We start from the raw sequence: 24,673 nt of genomic DNA on the forward strand, positions 1-24,673 counted from the left end.
ATCGATTCTCCTGCTCCTTGGATGCTACTTGACTTGCTTTGCCTTTCCAGCACTACACTCTCAACTCTGATCTCCAGCATCTGCAGTCCTCACTTTCTCCTTTTTGTGGCTAGTTGATGTTCATGTATCCTGGTGGCTAGTTTTCTGCCTATTTGTCCAATGTAGTGTTTGTTACAGTCCTTGAAAGGTATTTTGTAAATGACATTAGTTTTGCTTGTTTTCTGTATTGTGTCTTTCAAATTCATTAGCTGATATTTTAGTGTATTAGTGGGTTTGTGGGCTACCACGATGCCAAGAGGTTTGAGTAGTCTGGCAGTCATTTCGTGATGTCTTTGATGAAGGGGAGCGTGGCTAGGGTCTCTGGATGTGTTTCGTCTGCTTGTTGGGGTTTGTTGCTGAGAAATTGGCAGACTGTGCTCACTGGCGACCTGTTCTTTTTGAATACTCTGTATAGGTGATTTTCCTCTGATCTGCATAATTCCTCTGTGCTGCAGTGTGTAGTGTCTCGTTGAAATAATGTTCTAATGCATCTTCTTTGTGGGTGTTGGGATGATTGCTTCTGCAGTTCGGTATTTGATCAGTATGTGTTGTTTTCCTGTAGATGCTGGTTTGAAGTTCACTGTGCTGCAACATCTAGGAATGGCAGTTTGTTGTTGTTTTCCTTCTCTTTAGCGAATTTTATGCCAGTAAGGGTATTATGGATGGTCTTGAAGGTTCCCTCTAATTTGTTTTGTTTAGTGATGACAAAGGTGTCATCCACGTAGCGGACCCAAAGTTTGGGTTGGATGGTTGGCAGAGCTGTTTGTTCGAATCGCTGCATTACTGCCTCTTGGCAACATGGTCATCCACAAACCCACTAAAATAGCAGCTAATGAACTTGAAAGACCCTATACAGACAACAAGCAAAACTAATGTCATTTACAAAATACCTCACAAGAACTGCAACAAACACTACATTGGATAAACAGGCAGAAAACTAGCTACCAGAATACATGAACATCAACTAGCCACAAAAAGACTTGACCCATTCCCACTAGTATCCCTACATAGAGATGAGGAAAGACACCACTTCGACTGGGACAACACATCCATCCTAGGACAAGTCAAACAGAGACACACACGGGAATTCCTAGAAGTATGGTATTCCAATTGGAACTCTATCAACAAACACATTGACTTGGATGCCATTTACCACCCCCTGAGAAAAAGAACAGGAAATGACATCACCCACCCAAGGAAACCTAAACACAAATAGAAAGCGGGCTATGCCACCAATGCTTCATCCAGAGGCTCACAGATGCTGTTACTTAGTATGGTGACGAAATATCTGAAAACAAACCTTGCAGCTCAGTGAGCAAAGCTACATGCCGAATCTCAACCTGAGCTACAAATCTTCTCAAAACCCACTAATGTAAGCATATTCAAATGCAAGCTCTAATGCTTGAAACTGAGTTGATTCATCTAGTATCTTATAAATGTAAAAAAGCTTTATTGATTTACTATTGCATAACCTTGAAAGTGAGAAGACAACAGTTCAGATGTATAAAATGATAATATCACAAAACATGCAACCTATTTGAAATCTCAAGATGGGTTGAGAATGGGCTGCTTTATTATTAAACCCCAACCTTGCTTGCATTTTTTGGATGGATATTAAAAAATTCTGTATCACTATTTGGGGTTTTATCAGTCTAATAGCTAAAATCTCCCTCTCCACCAATTAACATCTGCAAAAACAAGTGAACTTCTTATTCAGGTCATTCAGTGTTAGAAATTTCAGTGTGCAAATTGGTTGTTGCATTTCCTTAACTGTCACAATTCTGGAGGTTGTACATAAGACGTCTGAATCATTGGTTATCTCCGCAAATGGATCTGGCCCCTGTAATCCAGACATTTTTTTGCTGCCCGATATCTAAATGAATGGTAAGCACAGCCTTGGTATTGGAACAAAGAACACTTGCTTCATACCCCAATTGTTGGAGTGTATTGCATGCTACATTATGAACTTAGGCTTGATAAGCATTCTTACAAAAGAATTAAATAGTTTTATTTGCAATATATAGGAATAAACAAAAGTTTACACAGTGAGATCAGTATCTGTGATATGTAAAATAAAAAAAACTTGATTACTCTCTCTCTTTGACCACATATACAACTTCAAACTGAACATCACTCATTATTACATCTGGTAACTACTGAGTTGAAACACATAGGTATTTTTCACACAAGTACAGAGAATAAAATATCTAATCAGTCCGTGAATTTAATTTCCTGACAACAGAACTGTCACTTACAGATGGCTTCAGTCAATAAAAGTCTAGTTTTCTTTCGAAGCATCTGAAAGTTATTTCACCTTTGTACTCAGAATCGGGGGCTGAAGCACATTCCTCTGCCTCTGAACATCATGATAAAATTCAACAATCAATACAGCAAAGTAACTGCCCGTGTACAGATTAAATGTGAGAATACACACATTAGATGAGGCATTGGGATATCAGTAGCCAATTTTGATTTGTTTTCAACTCAGTAGTTACCAGATGTAATAATGAGTGATGTTCAGTTTGAAGTTGTATATGCAGTGCCATTTATCACAGTGCTTATCTGACAAACAGTATTGGATGAGTAGAAATTTTGTTCCAATTAAACACTGAAGACATTCCCAATACATTTGTTCCACCTCTCCCCATGAGTACACTAAGGCCTTCTCAACCCATTTAACCCTGAGCTGAGATTTGACCCTAGAACCAAGACTATCTATCACAACCTTGCTAGCGTGCCTGTCCCAATTCATCAGTTACCCAGATAGAAAGATGGAAAGTAAAACTTGTGGGGTGCTGGCAGGTGGAACTAGATTGGGTTGGGATATCTGGTAGGCATGGATGAGTTGGACTGAAGGGTCTGTTTCATGCTGTATATCTCTATGACACATACTAATCTGATTGATTGATATTTCGAAAAGGAGCTCCAGTACTTTCACGTTCGAGTACAATTTGTATTCCTGGTTTTTTACCCTCTCGAATGCTGCAATGTCTGTATTACCTCTAACCTTGCCTATTCTAATGCTCTGCTACTCATGAATCCCGCACTTAAAATAAAAGCGGAATAGTAAGAAAACCTGAAATAAACACATTAAAACAGAAATTACTGGAGAAACAGATCTGGCAGACCACGGGGACACGTAAACTCTGCAGCTTTCCCCACGGATGCTGCTAGAGCCGAGATTAGTGTTGCTGGAAAAGCACAGCAGGTCAGGCAGCATCCGAGGTCTCTATTCCTGATGAACGTCGATGTTCCTGCTCCTCGGATGCTGCCTGACCTGCTGTGCTTTTCCAGCAACACTCTGATCTCGGCTCTGGTTTCCAGCATCTGCAGTCCTTGTTTTTAACCTTGCTGCTAAAGCCTGCTGAGTTTCGCCAGCATTTTCAGTTTGGATCCCCCACACCGAACTTCAGCCTAATTTTAACACTCATTCAGTATATCTCAGTCATTTCCCCGCCCCCGGATTGACCTCCAGATCCGACAATCCTCCACAGAGATGCACCGCTCGCGCACGCACACGCACACTCCCGCCGCCATCACACCCCGAGCGCGAGCTCATTGCGCCTGCGCTCCGCCGGTCACGTGCTCCCGGCCCCGCCGTCCTCTCGCGATATCTGACTGGTTTCCCCGCAGTGGAGACGGTGTCCTTGAGGCGCTCGGTGATGGGCTACTGGGACTCGGCCGATGGCGAGCACTGTCCCAACAAAACATGGGCCGCTACACAGGCTGGGGCAGGCCTCGGTGAGTGCTGGGATCCGGGGGGTGGAAATGGGAGGATTCACTAAATGCGGGAACAGAGGGACGAGCGCCATCCACCAGCTGAACCTTTAACCTTTACACAGGGGCAGGGGGTTACTGAGTATTTTATTTCATGTACACACACAGCTTCGGGATGGTATGGCGGGCACTGCCAGAAGAGATACTGCAAGCAGATTGAATAGTAATTTGTAAAGGAAAAGGTATATGCTTTTAATCAACCTGATCAGATGTGTTATGATAAACTTGTAGAGCGGTGGTACTTGAACCTAGGCCTCTGACAAGTTAAGAGTGTTGCTGGCCTAAAAGGAGATGAGATTGGATGGCACAAGCACATTGGGCCAATGTTTTAATTATTTCATGGGATGTGCATGTTGCTATAGATGTCATAGGCAAGCCCAGCGTTTGGTGCCCATCTCTAGTTGCCCTTGAAGTGTTGCTTGCTTGTCCAATTCAGAGAACATTTAGTTTTTTTTTAAAAGTCCACATTCCTGTTGGTCTGGAGCCCATGTAAGCCAATCCAAGTAAAGTGACATATTTTGTTCTCTCAAGGACATTTACAGCAATCAGTGATTAAATTCATGGTTACTACTAGTGAGTGTAGTCATATTTCAGGTTTAATTGTGTTTAAATATGTGAATTAAACTGTCATTCTCAGAGTGCTCGCCTGTACTACTGAATTGCTAACCCGGTAACATCACAGCATTATCTTCCCTCCAGAAGTGGCCTCTTGTGGACTGTATCCCTTTTATATTCCAACCCTCTCAAGAGGGTTGGAATATAAAAGCACTGATGTGCTACTGAGACTTTATAAAGCTCTGGTTAGGCCCCATTTAGAATACTGTGTCCAGTTTTGGTCCCCACACCTGAGGAAGGACATACTGGCACTGGAGCGTGTCCAGCGGAGATTCACACGAATGATCCCTGGAATGGTTGGTCTAACATATGAGGAACGGCTGAGGATCCTGAGATTATATTCATTGGAGTTTAGAAGATTAAGGGGAGATCTAATAGAAACTTACAAGATAATACATGGCTTGGAGAGGGTGGATGCTAGGAAATTATTTCCGTTAGGCGAGGAGACGAGGACCCGTGGACACAGCCTTAGAATTAGAGGGGGTAAATTCAGAACAGAAATGCTGAGACATTTCTTCAGCCAGAGAGTGGTGGGCCTGTGGAATTCATTGCCACAGAGTGCAGTGGAGGCTGCGACACTAAATGTCTTCAAGGCAGAAATTGATAAATTCTTGATGTCACAAGGAATTAAGGGCTACAGGGAGAATGCGTGTAAGTGGAGTTGAAATGCCCATCAGCCATGATTCAATGGCGGAGTGGACTCGATGGGCCGAATGGCCTTACTCACGCTCCTATGTCTTATGGTCTTATGGTATCATTCTTTTTTTAAATTCATTCCTGGAACATGGGCATTGCTGGCTAGATCAGTATTTATTGTCCATCCCTAATTGACCAGAGAGCATTACTCACGCTCCTATGTCTTATGGTCTTATGGTATCATTCTTTTTTTTAAATTCATTCCTGGAACATGGGCATTGCTGGCTAGATCAGTATTTATTGTCCATCCCTAATTGACCAGAGAGCATTCAGAGTCAACCACATTGCTGTGGGTCTGGAATCACATTAGGCCAGGCCAGGTAAGGCTGAGAGTTTCCTTCGCTCAAGGGCATTAGTGAACCAGATGGATTTTTCTAACAATTGTCAATGATTTCATGATCATCAATAGGCTTGATTTCAGATTTCTATTGAATTCAAATCTCACCATTTGCAATGAGGGGATTTGAGCCTAGGTTTCCAGAACAATGCTTGGGTCTCTGGATTAATACCACTAGGCCATCAGTTCCCCTTATCCTTGGAAATAAGCAGGACACTTGCTGGCTCTTAATGATTAAAAACACAATCATAAAATCATTGAACGTGGAAGAAGGCCACTTGACTCATTGGTTGTATGCTGGCCTGTCAGAGGAGCAAATCATGTTCTGGCACTCCTTTACCCTCTCCCTAGATTCCCTATACTGTACATTCTTTTCAGATATAATGCTGAAAGCAAGATCCAGATGCTTGAGAACAAAATGGTTTCCATTTTAGATTTTATAAGCATGTTCTCATGGGTGATTCACTTGACTCGTTCATCTGTGATAGTGAATAAAACCAATCTCTAGCCTCACATATTCTTATGCACAAGTTTTATCATCTTAAACCTTGTATTTTTTTTTGTACTTGTGTTTGTCCCCTCTTTTCTTTCAACCTGTATTGTCGTGTGCATCTAAGCTTGGACCTGTTTTGCTCTGTCTGCCTCTAATACAAAACACAACAATTGAGAGCCCAGGTCAGTTTGAAAATGACGTTGCTTTTCTTTGCCTGATTCCTTTGAGTTGATGAGTGATGATAGGAACAGCAGAGATCACGACTGGTGCCACAAATAATGTTGGAAGTGATGTTTGCGGTGGCCCATGTGCAATAACCCTTAACGTCACAGTGGCCTATGACATGCTTCATCAAAGCATCCTTCTCTAGCCTAATCAGATTAGAGTCCCTTGGTCCCCCTTTTGTCTATTCCCACGAGACAGATCATTCTTCGTAATTGCTTTTCTTCCTGTCCCTGCACTGTCAGGCTCTTAATGTTGATCCCACCCCATCCTTTTGACATAACAACTTGGTAGTAGCTCCTGGCAACAAGTCTTAGAATCATAGAGATGTACAGCATGGAAACAGACCCTTCAGTCCAACCCGTCCATGCTGACCAGATATCCCAACCCAATCTAGTCCCACCTGCCAGCATCCGACCCATATCCCTCCAAACCCGTCCTATTCGTATACCCATCCAAATGCCTCTTAAATATTGCAATTGTACAAGCCTCCACCACTTCCTCTGGCAGCTTATTCCATACATGTAACACCCTCTGTGTGAAAATGTTGCCCTTTAGGTCTCTTTTATATCTTTCCCCTCTCACCCTAAACCTAATGCCCTATAGTTCTGGACTCCCGGACCCCAAGGAAAAGATTTTGTCTATTTACCCTATCCATGCCCCTCATAATTTTGTAAACCTCTATAAGATCACCCCTCAGCCTCCGATGCTCCAGGGAAAACAGCCCCAGCCTGTTCAGCCTCCCCCTATAGCTCAAATCCTCCAACCCTGGCAACATCCTTGTAAATCTTTTCTGACATCTTTCACAACATCTTTCCAATAAGAAGGAGACCAGAATTGCATGCAATATTCCAACAGTGGCCTAACCAATGTCCTGTACAGCCGCAACATGACCTCCCAACTCCTGTACTCCATACTCTGACCAATAAAGGAAAGCATACCAAACGCCTTCTTTCAAGGAGCTATGAACCTGCGCTCCAAGGTCTCTTTGTTCAGCAACACTCCCTAGGACCTTACCATTAAGTGTATAAGTCCTGCTAAGATTTGCTTTCCCAAAATGCAGTACCTTGCATTTATCTGAATTAAACTCCATCTGCCACTTCTCAGCCTATTGGCCCATCTGGTCAAGATCCGGTTGTAATCTGAGGTAACCCTCTTCGCTGTCCACTACACCTCCAATTTTGGTGTCATCTGCAAACTCGTATGCTCACATCCAAATCATTTATGTCAATGACAAAAGTAGAGGGCCCAGCACTGATCCTTGTGGCACTCCACTGGTCACAGGCCTCCAGTCTGAAAAACAACCCTCCACCACCACCCGCTGTCTTCTACCTTTGAGCCAGTTCTGTATCCAAATGGCTAGTTCTCTCTGTATTCCGTGAAATCTAACTTTGCTAATCAGTCTGCCATGGGGAACCTTGTTGAACACCTTACTGAAGTCCATATAGATCACATCTACCGCTCTGCCCTCATCAATCCTGTTTGTTACTTCTTCAAAAAACTCAATCAAGTTTGTGAGACATGATTTCCCACACACAAAACCATGTTGACTACCCCTAATCAGTCCTTGCTTTTATAAATACATGTACATCCTGTCCCTCAGGATTCCCTCCAACAACTTGCCCATCACTGATGTCAGGCTCATTGGTCTATAGTTCCCTGGCTTGTCTTTACTGCCCTTCTTAAACAGTGGCACCACGTTTGCCAAACTCCAGTCTTCCGGCTCCTCACCTGTGACTATCAATGATACAAATATCTCACAAGAGGTCCAGCAATCGCTTCTCTAGCTTCCCACAGAGTTCTAGGGTATACCTGATCAGGTCCTGAGGATTTATCCACCTTTACCCTTTTCAAGACATCCAGCACTTCCTCCTCTGTACTATTGTGTTGAGTTGGGTATGGTTGCCATTACAAAAGAGAAAGTGCTAGAAAAGCTAAAAGGTCTTAAAATTGATAAATCTCCTGGCCCCGATGGGCTACATCCTAGAGTTCTGAGGGAGGTGGCTGAGGAAATAGCGGTGGCGTTGGTTGAGATCTTTCAAAAGTCACTGGAGTCAGGGAAAGTCCTGGATGATTGGAAGATCGCTGTTGTAACCCCCTTGTTCAAGAAAGGATCAAGACAAAAGATGGAAAATTATAGGCCAATTAGCCTAACCTCGGTTGTTGGTAAAATTCTAGAATGCATCATTAAGGATGAGGTTTCTAAATTATTGGTAGAGCAGGGTTGGATTAGAACAAGTCAACATGGATTTAGTAAGGGGAGGTCATGCCCGACAAACCTGTTGGAATTCTTTGAAGAGGTGACAAGTAGGTTAGACCAGGGACACCCAGTGGATGTGGTCTATCTCGACTTCCAAAAGGCCTTTGATAAGGTGCCACACGGGAAGCTGCTGAGTAAGGTGAGGGCCCATGGTGTTCAAGGTGAGCTACTGGCATGGATTGGTGATTGGCTGTCTGACAGAAGGCAGAGAGTTGGGATAAGGTTCTCTTTCAGATTGGCAGCCGGTGATAAGCGGTGTCCCGCAGGGTTCAGTGTTGGGGCCGCAGCTGTTTACATTATATATTAATGACCTGGATGAAGGGACTGGGGACATTCTAGCAAAGTTTGCCGATAATACGAAGTTAGGTGGACAGGCAGGTAGTACTGAGGAAGTGGGGAGGCTGCAGAAGGATGTAGACAGTTTGGGAGAGTGGTCCAGGAAATGGCTGATGGAATTCAATGTGAGCAAATGCGAGGTTTTGCACTTTGGAAAAAAGAATACAAGCATGGACTACTTTTTAAACGGTGAGGAAATTCAAAAAGCCAAAGTACAAAGGGATCTGGAAGTGCTAGTCAAGGATTCTCTAAAGGTAAACATGCAGGTTAGTCCGTGATTAAGAAAGTGTTTTAAAAAATTCTCAAGGTCAGGTTCTTAGGAGAGTAGTCTGACACAGAACAAACGACCAAGAGGCGAGTCTGCTAGAATATGAGCATTTTATTCCCCGCAGCGTCGCCACAACCAATAAAGCTCTGGTTAGGCCCCATTTGGAGTACTGTATCCAGTTTTGGTCCCCACACCTCAGGAAGCACGTACTGGCACAGGAGCGTGTCCAGCGGAGATTCACACGGATGATCCCTGGAATGGTAGATCTAACATACGAGGAAAGGCTGAGGATCCTGGGATTGTATTCATTGGAGTTTAGAAGATTAAGAGAAGATCCATTAGAAACTTACAAGATAATACATGGCTTGGAGAAGGTGGACGCTAGGAAATTGTTTCCGTTAGGCGAGGAGACGAGGACCCGTGGACACAGCCTTAGAATTAGAGGGGGTAAATTCAGAACAGAAATGTGGAGATATTTCTTCAGCCAGAGAGTGGTGGGCTTGTGGAATTCATTGCCGCAGAGTGCAGTGAAGGCCGGGACGCTAAATGTCTTCAAGGCAGAGATTGATAAATTCTTGATGTCACAAGGAATTAAGGGCTACAGGGAGAATGTGGGTAAGTGGAGTTGAAATGCCCATCAGCCATGATTGAATGGCAGAGTGGACTCGATGGGCCGAATGGCCTTACTTCCACTCCTGTGTCATATGGTCTTATGGATTAATAGCACCCAGCTCTTTCCTCCGAGCTTTTGATAGGTCTGTTGACATTGTATTGTTAGATTGCTTGTTCTTTGTTTCAGCTTCACTCAGACTAGGCAATCATCTTTCAATAGGTCAGGCAGCATCCAAGGAGCAGGAGAATCAACGTTTTGGGCATGAGCCCTTCAAGAATGAGGAAAGTGTGCCCAGCAGGCTAAGATAAAAAGTAGGGAGGAGGGACTTGGGGAGGGGCCCTCCCCAAGTCCCTCCTCCCTACCTTTTATCTTAGCCTGCTGGGCACACTTTCCTCATTCCCGAAGAAGGGCTCATGCCCGAAACGTCGATTTTTCCCCTGCTCCTTGGATGCTGCCTGACCTCCTGCGCTTTTCCAGCAACACGTTTTCAGCCCTGATCTCCAGCATCTGCAGTCCTCACTTTCTCCTTGAATAGCCAACAAATCTGTCCTCGTTATTGATTCCATGTGATAACCATGTACAAAGACATCCAACTCCCTCTCTTCCACTGCCTTCTACAGTCTCTGTCCTTTCCGCTCCCCTATTCTCATCAAAGTAGGCAACCTCATATTTTTACACTATATATTCTATTTGCCGGCTTTTTGCTCAGTCACATAACCTGTCTATATCTCTTTGCAAACTCTTTGTGTCTTCCCCACACTTGCTTTCTGACCTGTCCTTGTAGTTAATTTTGCATTTGGTTCCTTTTTATCTAAATTTTTGATATTGATTATAAATAGTTGAGGTTATCAGCCCTGATTACTTTGGCCCTCCTGTTTTTTCCAGTTTTTCAATTGCAAAATTGCCATTTAAACAAGACTGTTGTTTCCTGTTAGTTAACCAAACCTTTAGTCATACTACGACATCAGCCCTACCACCATGAGCTTCTTTCTTAGTAACTTTTTGTGTGGTACTTTTTATTGAGTGTCTTTTGGAAATCCAGTTACACTGCATCTGCTGATACTTCTTTATCCACCTGTTTGCTAATAAATTAGGCAAAGAGAATTTTCTTTTCATTGACTATGCATGGTTTGTATATTGATTTTCTAAATGTCCTGCTACTGCTCCCTTAATATTGAATTCTCAATAGCAGACTTTTGCCAATAGCAGACTTTTGAATAACTGGCTTGTAGTTGCCTGCTTTCTGTCTCCAGCCTTTCTTGAATATTAGATTAGAATACTTACAGTGTGGAAACAGGCCCTTCGGCCCAACAAGTCCACACCGACCCGCTGAAGCGCAACCCACCCATACCCCTACATTTACCCCTTTAACCTAACACTACGGGCAATTTAGCATGGCCAATTCACCTGACCTGCACATCTTTGGACTGTGGGAGGAAACCGGAGCACCCGGAGGAAACCCACGCAGACACGGGGAGAATGTGCAAACTCCACACAGTCAGTCGCCTGAGTCGGGAATTGAACCCGGGTCTCTGGCGCTGTGAGGCAACAGTGCTAACCACTGTGCCACCATGCCGCCCACCCACTGTGCCACCGTGCTGTGGTTTTCCAATCTTGGGTTTTCCAAACTCCAGTTGTCCAATATGCATGGCAAAATGTTTAGAATTTTGCAAGAATGCAAACAACACATTCGCTATCTTTGCAGCCTCTTTTTTTTAAAGACATTAGGATGTAGGCTATCAGATTTGGGAATTTGTCAGCTTTTAGTTTCTATTATTTCCTCATACATTTTCTTGAATGTTATGATAAATTGTAGTTCCTCCTTCCGTTTTAAATCTTGATTTTCTAGTATTTTTGAGTTGCTTTTGTAATTTCTACTGTGAAGACAGATATAAAATACTTGGTCAATGTTTCTGCCATTTCCTCGTTATCCATCAATAATTTTGTAGTCCCTTCCCTATTAGAGGCAAATGCTTACTTTAGCTGCTCTTTTCAGTTTCTAATTCTTGCTGATTTCTCTTTTCTTTAAGGCATCCTTTGCTGTATCTGAAGTTTTCCCAATGTTCTGGCCTACTGCGCCAACCTTGACAGCATTGCATTTTGTACTTTTCAATTTGATAGTATCTGTAACTTTCTTGGTTTACCATTTTTTTCAAAGGAACATATCTTTGCTGCGAGTTATGAAACTTCTTGGATGTGTGCTGTTGATTTTTTTTTAAAACCACTTTACTATTTGAACTATTTTCATACCTTTGTAATTGCCTTTATTTAAGTTTAAGACGTGAATCTTACACGAGCTCTTGAACTTTCTTGCATGTATATGAGTTGATTAGATGGAATACACTTTTTTTTTAAGTTAGATTTTTCACTTAGCTATGTGATTATTTGTGTTTGAAACAAAGAAATCTTCAGAACAATCCTGTTTTGGATCTCGTTACTCAGGTTTGTGGGTAACATTTGGCAATTGTTTGTGGTAGGGAACATTGTAAGTGAAAATGTTTGTGTTAATGGTTATTTTCAACAGTGTGTGCAATTTTGATGTGATTTTGTGATTATACTTTCTCTTCTCCAGGTCTCGTCGGCTCGGCCTATCATATTGTTGCATTGCCACCTAAAAGTGTTGTTGAGGCAGTGCGTACAGCAACCAATGGCACCCTAACTATGGGTAAGGAGGCATTGTGTATGGTATAGCCCAGTATGTTTGTTATTTTCAAAGAAGTTTTTCTCATTCATTGTTTCTCAGGAGAATCTGTCTTCATCAAGTACTTTTATTGTTTTACTTCCGTACTGTGGATGCTTATGATTCTGGGGAATGTAGTTCTATTTGGCAGCATGAATTCTTAAGAGACATTGACACTCTATGGGGTTCTTAAATGCTAGGATCAATGTGGGCTGTGCTGGGGCATTGATAGCACAGCAAAGGAAACGTTCAGCATAAATTTTACCTTAAGTATAAAAGTACCAGTGGGAGTGAAGTATTAAGAAAGAGAAATGAATGTAATATATTGAGTGTACTGTTTGAACATTTTGGAAGTGGCTTATGAATCATTCTCTTTTGGAGCACTTCAATAGTCTTGCTGAATTCTTAAACCTAAACCAGAATAATATGACCAACATGAATACGATTTTAGACAGTGTAACATCAAGGGAACTGTTTGTATGTTTAAAATGGCAAGTACTGTTATGCAAACAAAGGAGATGATGACAACTGGTGTAAAGGAGATGTGGAAATTTTTTATATATGGTTTTGACAAACAGCAATTATCGCTCATCTCTAATTATCCTTTTGAAAGTGTGTGTATTTAAGATTGAAAGAGAGGAGGGAATCGAGCATTACGAGGAAATGACAGAAAAGTGGGTAAGGAGTGGATGTAGGTTTGTTCGTTGAGCTGGAAGATTCATTTCCAGACATTTCGTCACCCTACTAGGTAACATCTTCAGTTTTCTATTTATATGTTTGGGTTTCTTTGGGTTGGTGATATTATTTCCTATGAAAGCAGGAATTATCAGCAGTGCTTTGCCTGGAGGACCACTGAAGATGTCACCTAGTAGGGTGAAGAAATGTCTGGAAACGAACCTTCCAGCTCAGCGAGCAAACCTACATCCAGAACCTCAACCGGAGCTACAAATCTTCTCAAAACTTGTGGGTAAGGTGTGTCAGATCAGTTATGATCCTATTGAATAGCAGAGCAAGCTCACGGGGCCAAACGGCCTACTCCTGTTTGTTTTTCTTATTGTCTTAAGGTGGTGGTAAGCCATGGTCTTAAACTATTGGAACGTATCTTCTGTTAAATATAGGAGGGAGTTTCCAGAATTTTGATCCAGTGAAAGAGCAATTTTATAATTCTAATAATCAGGATTGTCTGTGACTGAAGATAAACTTGCAGGTTATGGCATTCCCTTGCATATGTTATCCTAGTCCTTCTAGATGTTAGAGTTTTGATTTGGAAGGTGCTTTGAAGAACCTGGTCAGCTGCCTCAGTGCAGCTTGCAGATGGTAAACACTGCTGCTACTTATGTCAGGGGATATCAAGAGAATATTTAAGGTGGTGTGGCGTGCTTATCAAGCTTACTGCTTTGGTTTTGCTTCTTGTGTTATTGGAGCTGCTTTCCTCTCGACAAATGGAAAATATTCCAACACAACTTGTGACTTGAACCTTTAGAGATGATGACAGAATTAGGTGAAGTCTGGAGGTGAGTTACTCACTGAGGAATTCCCAGCCTCAAACCTGCTCTTGTAGCCTCAGGATTTAAGTAGCTTTTTCATTCAGTTACAGTAAGATGGTAACTTCATGAGTTGATAGCGGTGAACGTCAAATGAAAATGATAGATTATCTATTTTGGAGATATTCATAGCATTTGACTGAATGTTGCTTGCCTCTTATCAGCCCGAGCTTCAATTTTATTCAGGTCTTGCTGACTGTGGGCATGAACTGCTTCAGTATCTGAAGAACTGTGAATTATATTGGCACCATGCAATCATAATCAACATCCCCATTCGTTTCTAATGTTGGTTGGAAGATCTTTGAAGTGCTTCTGCAGGAAAGAGACTAGTTGTTGCTGCCAGTATTTCAGATTGTTGAGGTAAAGTAGTATAATTGGGTGTTGGAACAAAATGAGATTGATTTGGGGCTGCATGGTGGCTCAGCGCTGGGGACCTGCGTTTGATTCCAGCCTCAGGCGACCGTCTATACAGCGTTTGCACATTCTCCCAGTGTCTGCATGGGTTTCCTCCAGGACCTCTGGTTTCCTCCCACAATCCAAAGATGCGCAGGTTAGGTGGATTGGCAATGCTAAATTACCCAGAGTGTCCAGGGATTTGCAGGCTAGGTGGGTCAGTCATGGGGAATGCAGGGTTATAGGGATAGGATAGTGGTGGTGGGTCTGAGTGGGATGCTCTTCGGAAGGTCAGGCCAATTGGTCTATTTCCACACTGTAGGGATTCTATGATTCTTTGAGTCGATGAAGATTATTAGTTTAATGGAGGAGAGGAATATTGAGACTCGAGGAGAAAATGGCAAAACAGAATGTGTTTGAGCTCTCTGATACAAGTCCATAAGATATAGGAGCAGAAGTAGGCCAACTCATCAGGTGATCTCTACCATTCAATGAGATCATGGTTGACCTGATAATCCCCAATTCCACTTTCTTGCTTTATCCCCATAACCCTTGACTACCTTAAACATTCGGAATTTGTCTATCTCAGCCTTGATTGTACTCCATGACCAAGCCTTGACAACCCTCAGCAGTAAAGAATTTCACAGATTTAGCACAGAGAGAGAGAGCGAGAGAGAAAGAAAATATCTTCCTAACTTCTGCCTGAATGGGCAACCCTTCACTCTGAGTTTGCCCTCTGCTCTTAGACTGTCCCTCAAGGGGAAATAGCTTTTTCACATCTATCCTGTCAAGTTCTCTGACAGTCGTATATTTCAATCCAGTCTCCCCTCATTCTTTTCCATACCTGGGATCAACCTAATGTGCGTTCTCTGCGCTGCTTCCAATGCAATTGTAACTTGCTTTAGATAAGGGGTCCAAAACTGTTCACAGTATTCCACGTGTGGACTGACCAGTACCTTGTGTAGATTTAGCATGACCTCCAAAACTACCATAGGTCAAAGATGGGCTTCATTAAGTGTTTCATTTTATTAAGTAACACCAATATGTAAAATAGATCTAGATTATTTAAGTCTACCAAGAAAGTAAGATAAAAAGACGTGGTTAGAAATGAATATAAATTACATTTGTAACCATTACATTAAAATAATAAGACAAAAAAATTGATCAAATTAAAATACAAATGCCATAATGGTTAGGGAGACTTCTGCTTCAACAGATGACCATTCTTTATCCTGCACAGTAACTAAAATCGAAAAAAAACTTGACAGTTAAGCCTGCATTATCCAGAGTCATTGCATGATTATCATGCAGTATTTACTGTCCTAGAATTTTGTGGACCCACTGCTTTTTACATTATTAATTTTGTTTGGCATCTGCATAAAGAAATCAGGTTGTGTTCAGTATATCCTCAATCTTCCTTTTCAATAGATTGAATTCTGGACTATTCTTATCAGGTGGTGTTTGACCAAAAATCTCGTAATTTAGCAATTACCACATTATATTTTGAAATCTGTCTTTTGAGCAATATAATAAGCCCTAATATCCATTTGCTTTTTAGCTGCACTTGGTGCAATTTTTGGAGTAACAACCTGCCTTACTTCACAAATAAGAGGAACAGAAGATGATCCATTGAATTATTTCATTGGAGGCTGTGCTTCAGGAATCCTTCTTGGAGTGAGAAGTGAGTGCTTGTTACTGTGGTCTGGTGAATGAATTTTTTGAGAAGTTTGTTACGGCTACTGGAAAACAATATGTTCAAAACAAATATTTTTCTTTTAAGGAAATTTGACAATGCAAGGAACTCATTAGATTTAATCTCTCATTTTTGTTACATTTTTAATGTGTGGGACAAAGATGATATAAGAGAAAGCATAAACCGGTCAGACTAGTTAAAATTGCAAAAAGCAGGGAATTAAAACATCTCAGTCTGAATGTGTACAGCATTTTAAACAAGATGAATGTGTTGATAGAATGATTAGAAATTAATGAATATGATATGATCCCCAATATTGAGGCATGTTTGCAATGTCACCACAGCTAAGTTCTGGATATTAAGGTGTATTTGATCTTCCTTTTGGAAAGACAGGAAGAAAATAAGGTGGAGTGTCTCTGTTAATAATGGACAAGAGCAGCGTGATAGTGAAAAATGATTTGTTTCAGAGAATCAACATGTAGGATCAGTTTCAGCAGAGATATGAAATAACAAAAAAAGCAAGTAACTATTGGGAATAGCTTCCCTTCATAATTACACTAAAGGAAGGAATATGAAGCAATGAATAATTGATTGTGAGAGATTTCTCAAATAATGTGGTAAAGTTTAAATTTGGATTAGATAAATGAAATTGACAAAAGTAGCCTGTAAAATTAGTCCATAGGGTATATTTGAGAGTGTTTTCTTGGAATAATTTATTTTGGATCCAATCAGGGAACAGTCAATTTTAGAGCAGATAATGAGACAGGATTAAATAATCACCTCCTGGCAATGGATCCTCTAGATAAGGTTGAATATAACATAATAGGAATTAACATTCAGTTTGAGCAGGAGAAATTTGGATCTGAAGCTCATGGTTTAGTCTTAACTCTTTATGACGATAGAGTTGGCTAATGTGGAGTAAGATGATCGAGAAGCAGTGGCAGGCATTTAAGAAGATATTTCCTAATACTCAACAGTTACTCCATTTAAGAAAGAAAGACTCCTAGAAGGGTCTTTGGTTAGCTGAACAATTTAGAGAAAAACAATTGAAAAGAAACATGCAATGTGGAAAGATTAGTGATAGCCCAGAACATTGTTAACATTTTATTAACAAAAGTTACTTAAAAGTAACAGTAAAGATGGGGAAGTTGGAGTATATGAGAAAACTAGTAAGAAATGTAAATGCTTCTACAAGTATATAAAAAGAAAAAGGCTAATTAAATAAGTTGGTCCCTTTAGTGGGGAGATTTGTTGAATAAATAATGGGGAACAAGAAAATGGCAAAGCATTTGAAAACAAAACAAAATCAATAACTGCCTTCACTTAGAAGACACAATGTCCCAAGAACTGTAGAAAATCTTTAAACAAATGGAAAGAGGATTTTTAAAAATTAGTTTGAGTTGAGAAAGGGTGCCTTGCAAACTAATGAAACTAAAGGCTGATAGGCCATCAAGCCATGGGACTGTGTCCCAAGGACTGGAAAGAAGTAGCTGAAGTTGATGCAATGGTTGTAATCTTCCATAGTTGTTTAGATTCTGGAAAAGTCTCTGCAGATTGGAAAACTGCAAATGTTCCAAGTAAGGTAAGAGCTGTAAAGCAAATCACTGTAGACCGGTTGGTCTAATACCAAGTATTGGTAGAAGGCTAGAATCCATTATTAAGGAGGTAGTGCATACATTTAGAAAATAATAGTACAATCAAGTAGAGTCAACATGGAGTTGTGAAAGGAGAATAGTCTGACAAATTTATTTGGATTATTTGAGGATGTAACAAATTGGGTGGATAAAGAGCAACTGGTTGATGCAGTGTATTTGGATTTCCAAAAGACACGTGATAAGGTAGCATATGAATTATTATTATTCAAAATTAGATCTAGTAGTATTGGGTGTGGTATATTAGATTGGATAGGAGATTGGCAAACTAGCAGGAAACCGATTCTGGTTAATAGCTCACTTTCAGGTTGGAAAACTGTGTTAAGTGCTAGGACCTCAGGTTTTTGCCATCTACGTTAATGATTTAGATCAAGGGACAGACTGTGTAATTTAGCTAAATTTGCTAATGATGCAGAGCTAGGTAGGAAAATAAGTTGAGGATATGAGGAGTCTACAAAGGGATAGTTTAGTGAGTGGATAAAAATTCTGGATGAAGTATAGTGTGGGCATGTCTGAGATCTAATTGAGCAGTAAAGGAGAATATGATGTGAATAGAAAGAGACTGTGGAATGCTACAGTACAGAACTATCTGGGTGTCCTTGTAAGTTAATCCTGAAAGAGTTAGGAAGGCATCTGGAAAATATTAGTCTTTCTTACAAAAGGATGGAATATAAAAGGGGAATGTATTGCTACATTTGTATAAGGCATTTGTGAGGGCAGTCTGCACTGGAAGTGTGGGTCTCTCATTTAAGGCAAAGATGAGCAATTTATTATTTCAGAAGGTCATTAGTCTATGAAATTCTCTTCTAGGTGAAAGCTGTGTCATTGAATATACTCAGGCACAAGTCTGCATCTACTTCTTAAGATCTTATATCTAGGTAAAGGCATTGAACTAATTTTCCAGTTTTATTAATTAACATCTACTTGAACACATCAATTCAAAATGAAGTTGGGCCGTTGGAGCATATAATAGTGAGAGAATACTTTGGTGTAGGGATCACAATTCAGTTAGAGTCAGCATAGTCTAAGTCAGTCCTTTCCCTTAACTAAGTGTGTATGTATTCAGTCCAGGGAAAGACCAGTTTACTATTCTGAAATGTGATTTCACAAAGGTGCACTGGAAGCAGCTGCACAAAGATAAGTCAAAATCAGAGCAGTGGGAATGGCGACATTTAAGAATGAATGGGATAGTATACTCCCACAAAAGAAAAAGGATGGAACTCAGAAATCCAAGCACAACTGAATGTGAAAGAGCAGAGTGGGATCAGGCAAAGAAGAGACGCTTGTGTTGTATTTCAAGTGCTACATATTTCAAAAGCCTGGAGGAACACAAAATATAGGGTTTAAATTAGAAAGAAATTAGGAAAGCAGAGAAAGGGCATTAAAACATTTTGGAAGTAAAATCAAGGATAACACAAAGATATTGTATAAATACATAATGACCTAGTACAGAATTTGAATATTCTTCAAAGGAGGCTTGATTTAGGGCAAATGCAAGAATTGACATATTTCAAACAATCAGTTTTATAATACATTAGAAAAATGCTGTTGATTGGTTGGCAAGTCAACTTTGGCCAAGGCATTGCGATGATGGGAAACAGCAGAAGATCAATGTCTTCCCTAGTTCTCGTGTACAGATGAACCTCGATTATCTGAATGAGATAGGTGGGCAGTATTTTGTTTGGCTAATTGATTATTTGGTTAACTGATTCAATGCCTCTCCTCTGGGACTCTGAAGTTTCCTTTTTCCTCACACTTGTGTGCTAGGGACCTACAGCACTGCTGAAGCCTTCCGCTGTAACACCCCCATCCCACCTCCCCAACCACCCCATCAATTCGATAGGATTGACACAGCGAACACTTGCTAGGTCAGCTCAGGAGACTAGGCAGCAGCACACAGCGTGAGCCCCCCTCCCCCAGCCTCGCAACCAGACTGGACACCAACAGCAAGACTGCTGCTGCCTTTGGGCGATGAGTCTCAAAATAGCACACACTGAGCCACACACACAACTTTTTACTGCAAGTTTTTTGACAAGTTCCACCTTTGCCCTATACAGGACAATGTTGGAGAGATTATCTGGGGAAGGGGGATTTTGAGTACACCTCTGTGTAGAGCTCCAGGGAAAGTGTGGGGAGAAAGAGAGAGAGAGGGTCATTTGGAGGCGGTGCCTGGGATCCCATCGATGTCCAGGATTATTCTCGGCAGCATTTCAGTAAGCCGAATTCACTTATAATCATTGTAAACAAAAAATTTGATTAGAGTTGGAAATACCTCTTTAATGTAATTAGATTAGATTAGATTAGATTACATTACAATGTGGAAACAGGCCCTTCGGCCCAACAAGTCCACACTGACCCGCCGAAGCGCAACCCACCCATACCCCTACATTTACCCCTTACCTAACACTACGGGCAATTAGCATGGCCAATTCACCTGACCTGCAGGTCTTTGGACTGTGGGAGGAAACCGGAGCACCCGGAGGAAACCCACGCAGACACGGGGAGAACGTGCAAACTCCACACAGTTAGTCGCCTGAGGCGGGAATTGAACCCGGGTCTCGGGCGCGGTGAGGCAACAGTGCTAACCACTGTGCCACCGTGGACCTTGAAATCATCTTCAGATAATCCGAAATTTGGATAATTGATATCCGTATAATCGAGGTTCCTCTAACTCAAAATAAAGCAAAAGGTTTTGAAATTTAAGATAATCACATGAACTCAACCTGACTTATTTACACTTGGTAGATGCAAGGTGCATTAGTATGCAGGGACCTGTACTGTGCAAACAAAAGGGAAGACCAGTGGAAGGTGTTAAGAAAAGAATGGTACGAGATGCAGAACCAGGCAAATCCTAAAGGTTAAGAACTCCATTTGCCACCAAAGATATCTTAAAATACAAGAAATGGCTCTTAGGATGTATGTTTGCTTGCTGAGCTGGAAGGTTCATTTTCAGATGTTTCTTCACCATATTAGGTAACATCATCAGTGAGCCTCCGGATGAAGCACTGGTGGCATGTGGTCAACTGCAGTCAAAGTGGTGTCCTTCCTCATTTGTATGTGAGGATACTATTGAGAGTGGGTCAAGTTGTTTTGTGGCTAGTTGATGTTCATGTATCCTGATGGCTAGTTTTCTGCCTGTTTGTCCAATGTAATGTTTGTTACAGTTCTTGCAAGGTATCTTGTAAATGACATTAGTGTTGCTTGTATAGGGTCTTTCAAGTTCATTAGCTGCTCGTTTAGTGTGTTGGTGGGTTTGTGGACTACCATAATGCCAAGCGGTCTGAGTAGTTTGGCAGTCATTTCCAAGATATCTTTGAATGGCTTTTAACTTGAAAGGAAGCATCCCAAAAGACATTTGATAAAGTCTATCATAGGGTACTAACTATTAGTTGAAATGGAAATTCATAGAAAGAAGATGACTTATTGACCTGACTAGGAAATTGGCTGAATGGCAGGGGACAAAGCGTGGGTGTAGTGACTTAATGAGATAAATGGCCTACTTCTGTTCCTGTATTGGTGGTACATTTTGATTAACCTATATCTCCATTGTCACTAGCAAGTGCCAAACTTTAATTTGAGATACTTGCCTTTGAAGTAGGTAACCTATTGCCTAGATTCCTGTATGTTGTAACAGTATAGCAAAAAAAATGGCAATCATTCCGTTATGCAAGTTATCATTGATGGTAAAATGTCATTGGGAGTTCAGATTCAGAAATGAACAAATTGATAAGTGGCTTTTGTGAGGAGGCCTTTGATTCTTCTTAAACTGAGGGTGGTGTAGGATGCCTCGTTTTTTTTTCTCTCCAAGTTTTTGTAGAATTTTCTTTGTCACTCTTTTGGAACACGCTACAAAACCCTACAAATCTGTAGCAAAGGTGTTATGCTTTTCATCCTCCCAAAGAAGTTAACTTAATAATTACATTGGACTGCAAATTGGATAGTTTCACATGAGCATGTAGGTCTGTTGAGGGGAAATAATTATGGATAACATTACTGAGACTATCTTTCTATCTCATCGACCTTAGTGCATCCCTCGCCAGATTTTTAATTTCATTGGACTAGTTTTCTACCGGGCCTTCGCACTCTAAACTTGTACATTTTTTTTTTGCATTTTTTCATTATTGTCCATGTTACATTAAATAAATAGTGAAAAAAGTGCAGTAGTCATCCTCAGTGGCATTTTAAAAATAAAGTCTATTCTACCCTTCAATATTTGTTATATATTTTTGTTTGAATTGAACCAATTCTTAGGGATGTGTGTGTGTGTATAAAAGCCTGGTTGGCAGGGGATAACTTACATTCTAATTGGTCAAATATATGCTGTATTAGGAGAAAAGGAAGGGCTCATGCCCGAAACATCGATTCTCCTGCTCCTTGGATGCTGCCTGACCTGCTGCGCTTTTCCAGCAACACATTTTCAGCTATATGCTGTATTAGCCAATATTACTGGTTGGTATTAAATTATCTGAAAATAGTGGTTGTCATCTGGTAAGACAGTGTTGAATGTGAAAGTGCATCAGCATGCAGGGTTCCACAGCATGTTTGCCCTGTTGGGTTAGCAATGTCACTGGTGGCTAGGCCATGTCAGCCAAATGGATGATGGCTGCATCCCCAAAGTTACATGCTCTATGGTGAGATGCTGTTACCACAAAACCAACTTGCCACCCACATTTACAATAAAAGAACGACAATAAGACTTCAGGTTAGTCAGATCAGAGCCAATACTTGGGAAGTCCTTGTGCTGACCGATGTGCAGGAGACTAGCAGTCAAGAAGTTATAGAGAGAGCTGAGGATAAAAGAAATGACCAAATGATTGCAACGTTTAAGAGGCTTTTGGATGGGTATATGAATAGGAAGGGTTTGGAGGGAAATGGGCCGGGTGCTGGCAGGTGGGACTAGATTGGGTTGGGATATCTGGTCGGCATGGACAGGTTGGACCGAAGGGTCTGTTTCCATGCTGTACATTTCTATGATAGAAAAGTGATAGCATTAAAAACAAGAGTTGACTTTGGGCTAACATTGCTCATTTGTGCCAGTATGAAAGGAGTTCCCACTCACACATTGGCCTTTGCAGTCACTATGGCGATGTTCCGTATGGAAGTAATGTAGAGTCTGGGTAGAGACCATCATTTCCCAGGGTGAACAGATGCTATTAAGTGTATTATGTTAGAGTTCCTATTAAGTTGAATTATAACTCTATGCCCAAATTTTGTATATAGACTTCCTAACAAACTAACTAAGTAATCCTGGATGGGACATTCAATGAATTACTAGAATGTGATGGGCTGATTCCCAAATTTGCGGTCGTTTCATTTAAGATGAATGCTGTCCTCGGAATTCTACCCATTTAATTTTGTTGCTTACCTTCAGGTTCTTGAACTATATACTATACAGTGGCCAGCAGGATGGCAAACGTTCTAGTAATGACCAGAAAGAATGATTAGAGTTTTCAATTGTGGAGGTTCCCTACAGTGATAGAGTTGTATAATTGGGAGATTTTCAATTGTGATGATTCTCTGATTTATTCTAAAAGTAGTTTGAATTTTGGGTATCCGAGTTAAATTTATTATTCCCTCTTTTCCCCAAGTTGGATATAAGAGCTGTTTCTCTTGTTCGACTGGAGGGGTTACAATTGAAGGACATCAGTGAATGCCCCTGAAGGATACTGCTATCTAAACTTGTTGTTTCTAATGTTGTCCACTAGATAGCACCAGATGGTTTTATGAAAACATTAAGGACCAAACATGGTAATATTCTCTCACCTAATTATTTCCCATGATTTGTGATTTAATACAAAGATTTGAAACTCTGCATGCTAATACCTATATCCTAACTAGCTTTTAAAGGCTTCCAGTATACTTCAGGGTTATAATCCCTAATAGTAAGTGATTGAAGTTTGTGATTATTACAAAGTTTTGCATGTGTTGCTCTAGGTATGCAGTTAGTGTTTTCAGGTGTGTGGGGATCTCTCCAGAGTACATATTAAATGTTTCATTTCAATGTATTGGTTTAGTATTTGTTTCAGTAATGTGAAACAGTACTGCTATAATTTTGCAAAACAAAAACTGTCGTGGTTTCTCAACCTAATGCATTCAGAAATATGTTAGAAACCCAGCAGGTATGGCAGCATTACTGTCGATATAAGATGATGTTTTAGATTCATGATGTTTTGTCAGAATTTTCTAATTTTAATACAAGAATACCTTGGCTCTTTTCACAGCTCATAGCTATATGACTGGTACCTCTGCCTGCCTTGGCCTTGGCACACTCGCAGCTCTCACAAAGATGGGCATGATGGAAGGCTGGCGCTTATCAGGACCTCCAAAACTTTGAAAGCAGCTGAAAACACCACAAGCCATAGTAATTGTAGTGTATTGTGTCCAATAAAACCAAAATACTTCTGCCTCTGTGTCACTTCAAAGCATAATTGTAAACCTTAGCCACGTATATGTATTGTGTTTTGCTACAGGACGTTGAAGGAGTGAAAGTAACTTTAATATTTCCATTTTCAGCCTCTTTAGTTTTTTTTCTCTTGGGCAACTTGTGGCCTGCATGAGGTGCTGATAGGGAAAGAGATCCAACATATTTGTGCTAGACACTGTGACTCTTGCATGGTGGGCAAGTGGTTACGGCCCTATTCATGAGATGTCCGTTTTTTAGCTTGTGGAACCCCACAGTTGCATTCATCAGTGAACATTAGGCTTTTACTCGACACACCAGCAGAGCTTTTAACTATCATTGTGGAAAGTGAGTTGGTTTAACTGCTCCATTTAAAAGGTGAAGGTAATTAGTAATCATTAAAGATTGTTTGTTTGATTAAAGAGATTGGACCCTTTTTTACAGTGTTTATTTTGATGCAATTTGTTTTCTCCACATGAAACCAGTATTCTTACAGCTGTAAAACTTACATCTAACAAAACAATATCTCTGACATAAGCTAATAAAAAGTCAATTATAATGCTATGTCTAATTTCATGTGACCTGCATAGTAAGATTCTAAGACAGACATGATTCCCGTAAGTTTATGTTTAAATACTGATAATAAACAGTAAAA

At 40.8% G+C, this 24,673-nt stretch overlaps 1 protein-coding gene across 1 annotated transcript; it reads left to right on the plus strand.

Annotated features, from left to right (window-relative positions):
* Positions 1-3,630: 3,630 nt before the first annotated feature.
* On the plus strand, positions 3,631-24,577 carry ndufa11 (NADH:ubiquinone oxidoreductase subunit A11). Its single transcript, XM_043721077.1, has 4 exons — positions 3,631-3,780; positions 12,229-12,321; positions 15,832-15,954; positions 23,840-24,577. Exons 1-4 carry the CDS (start codon positions 3,702-3,704, stop codon positions 23,950-23,952), a joined length of 408 nt encoding a protein of 135 aa, XP_043577012.1. The 5' UTR covers positions 3,631-3,701; the 3' UTR covers positions 23,953-24,577.
* The last annotated feature ends 96 nt before the right edge of the window (positions 24,578-24,673 follow it).

This window comes from Chiloscyllium plagiosum, chromosome 31 (assembly GCF_004010195.1).
Source record: "Chiloscyllium plagiosum isolate BGI_BamShark_2017 chromosome 31, ASM401019v2, whole genome shotgun sequence".
Lineage (NCBI taxonomy): Eukaryota > Metazoa > Chordata > Chondrichthyes > Orectolobiformes > Hemiscylliidae > Chiloscyllium > Chiloscyllium plagiosum.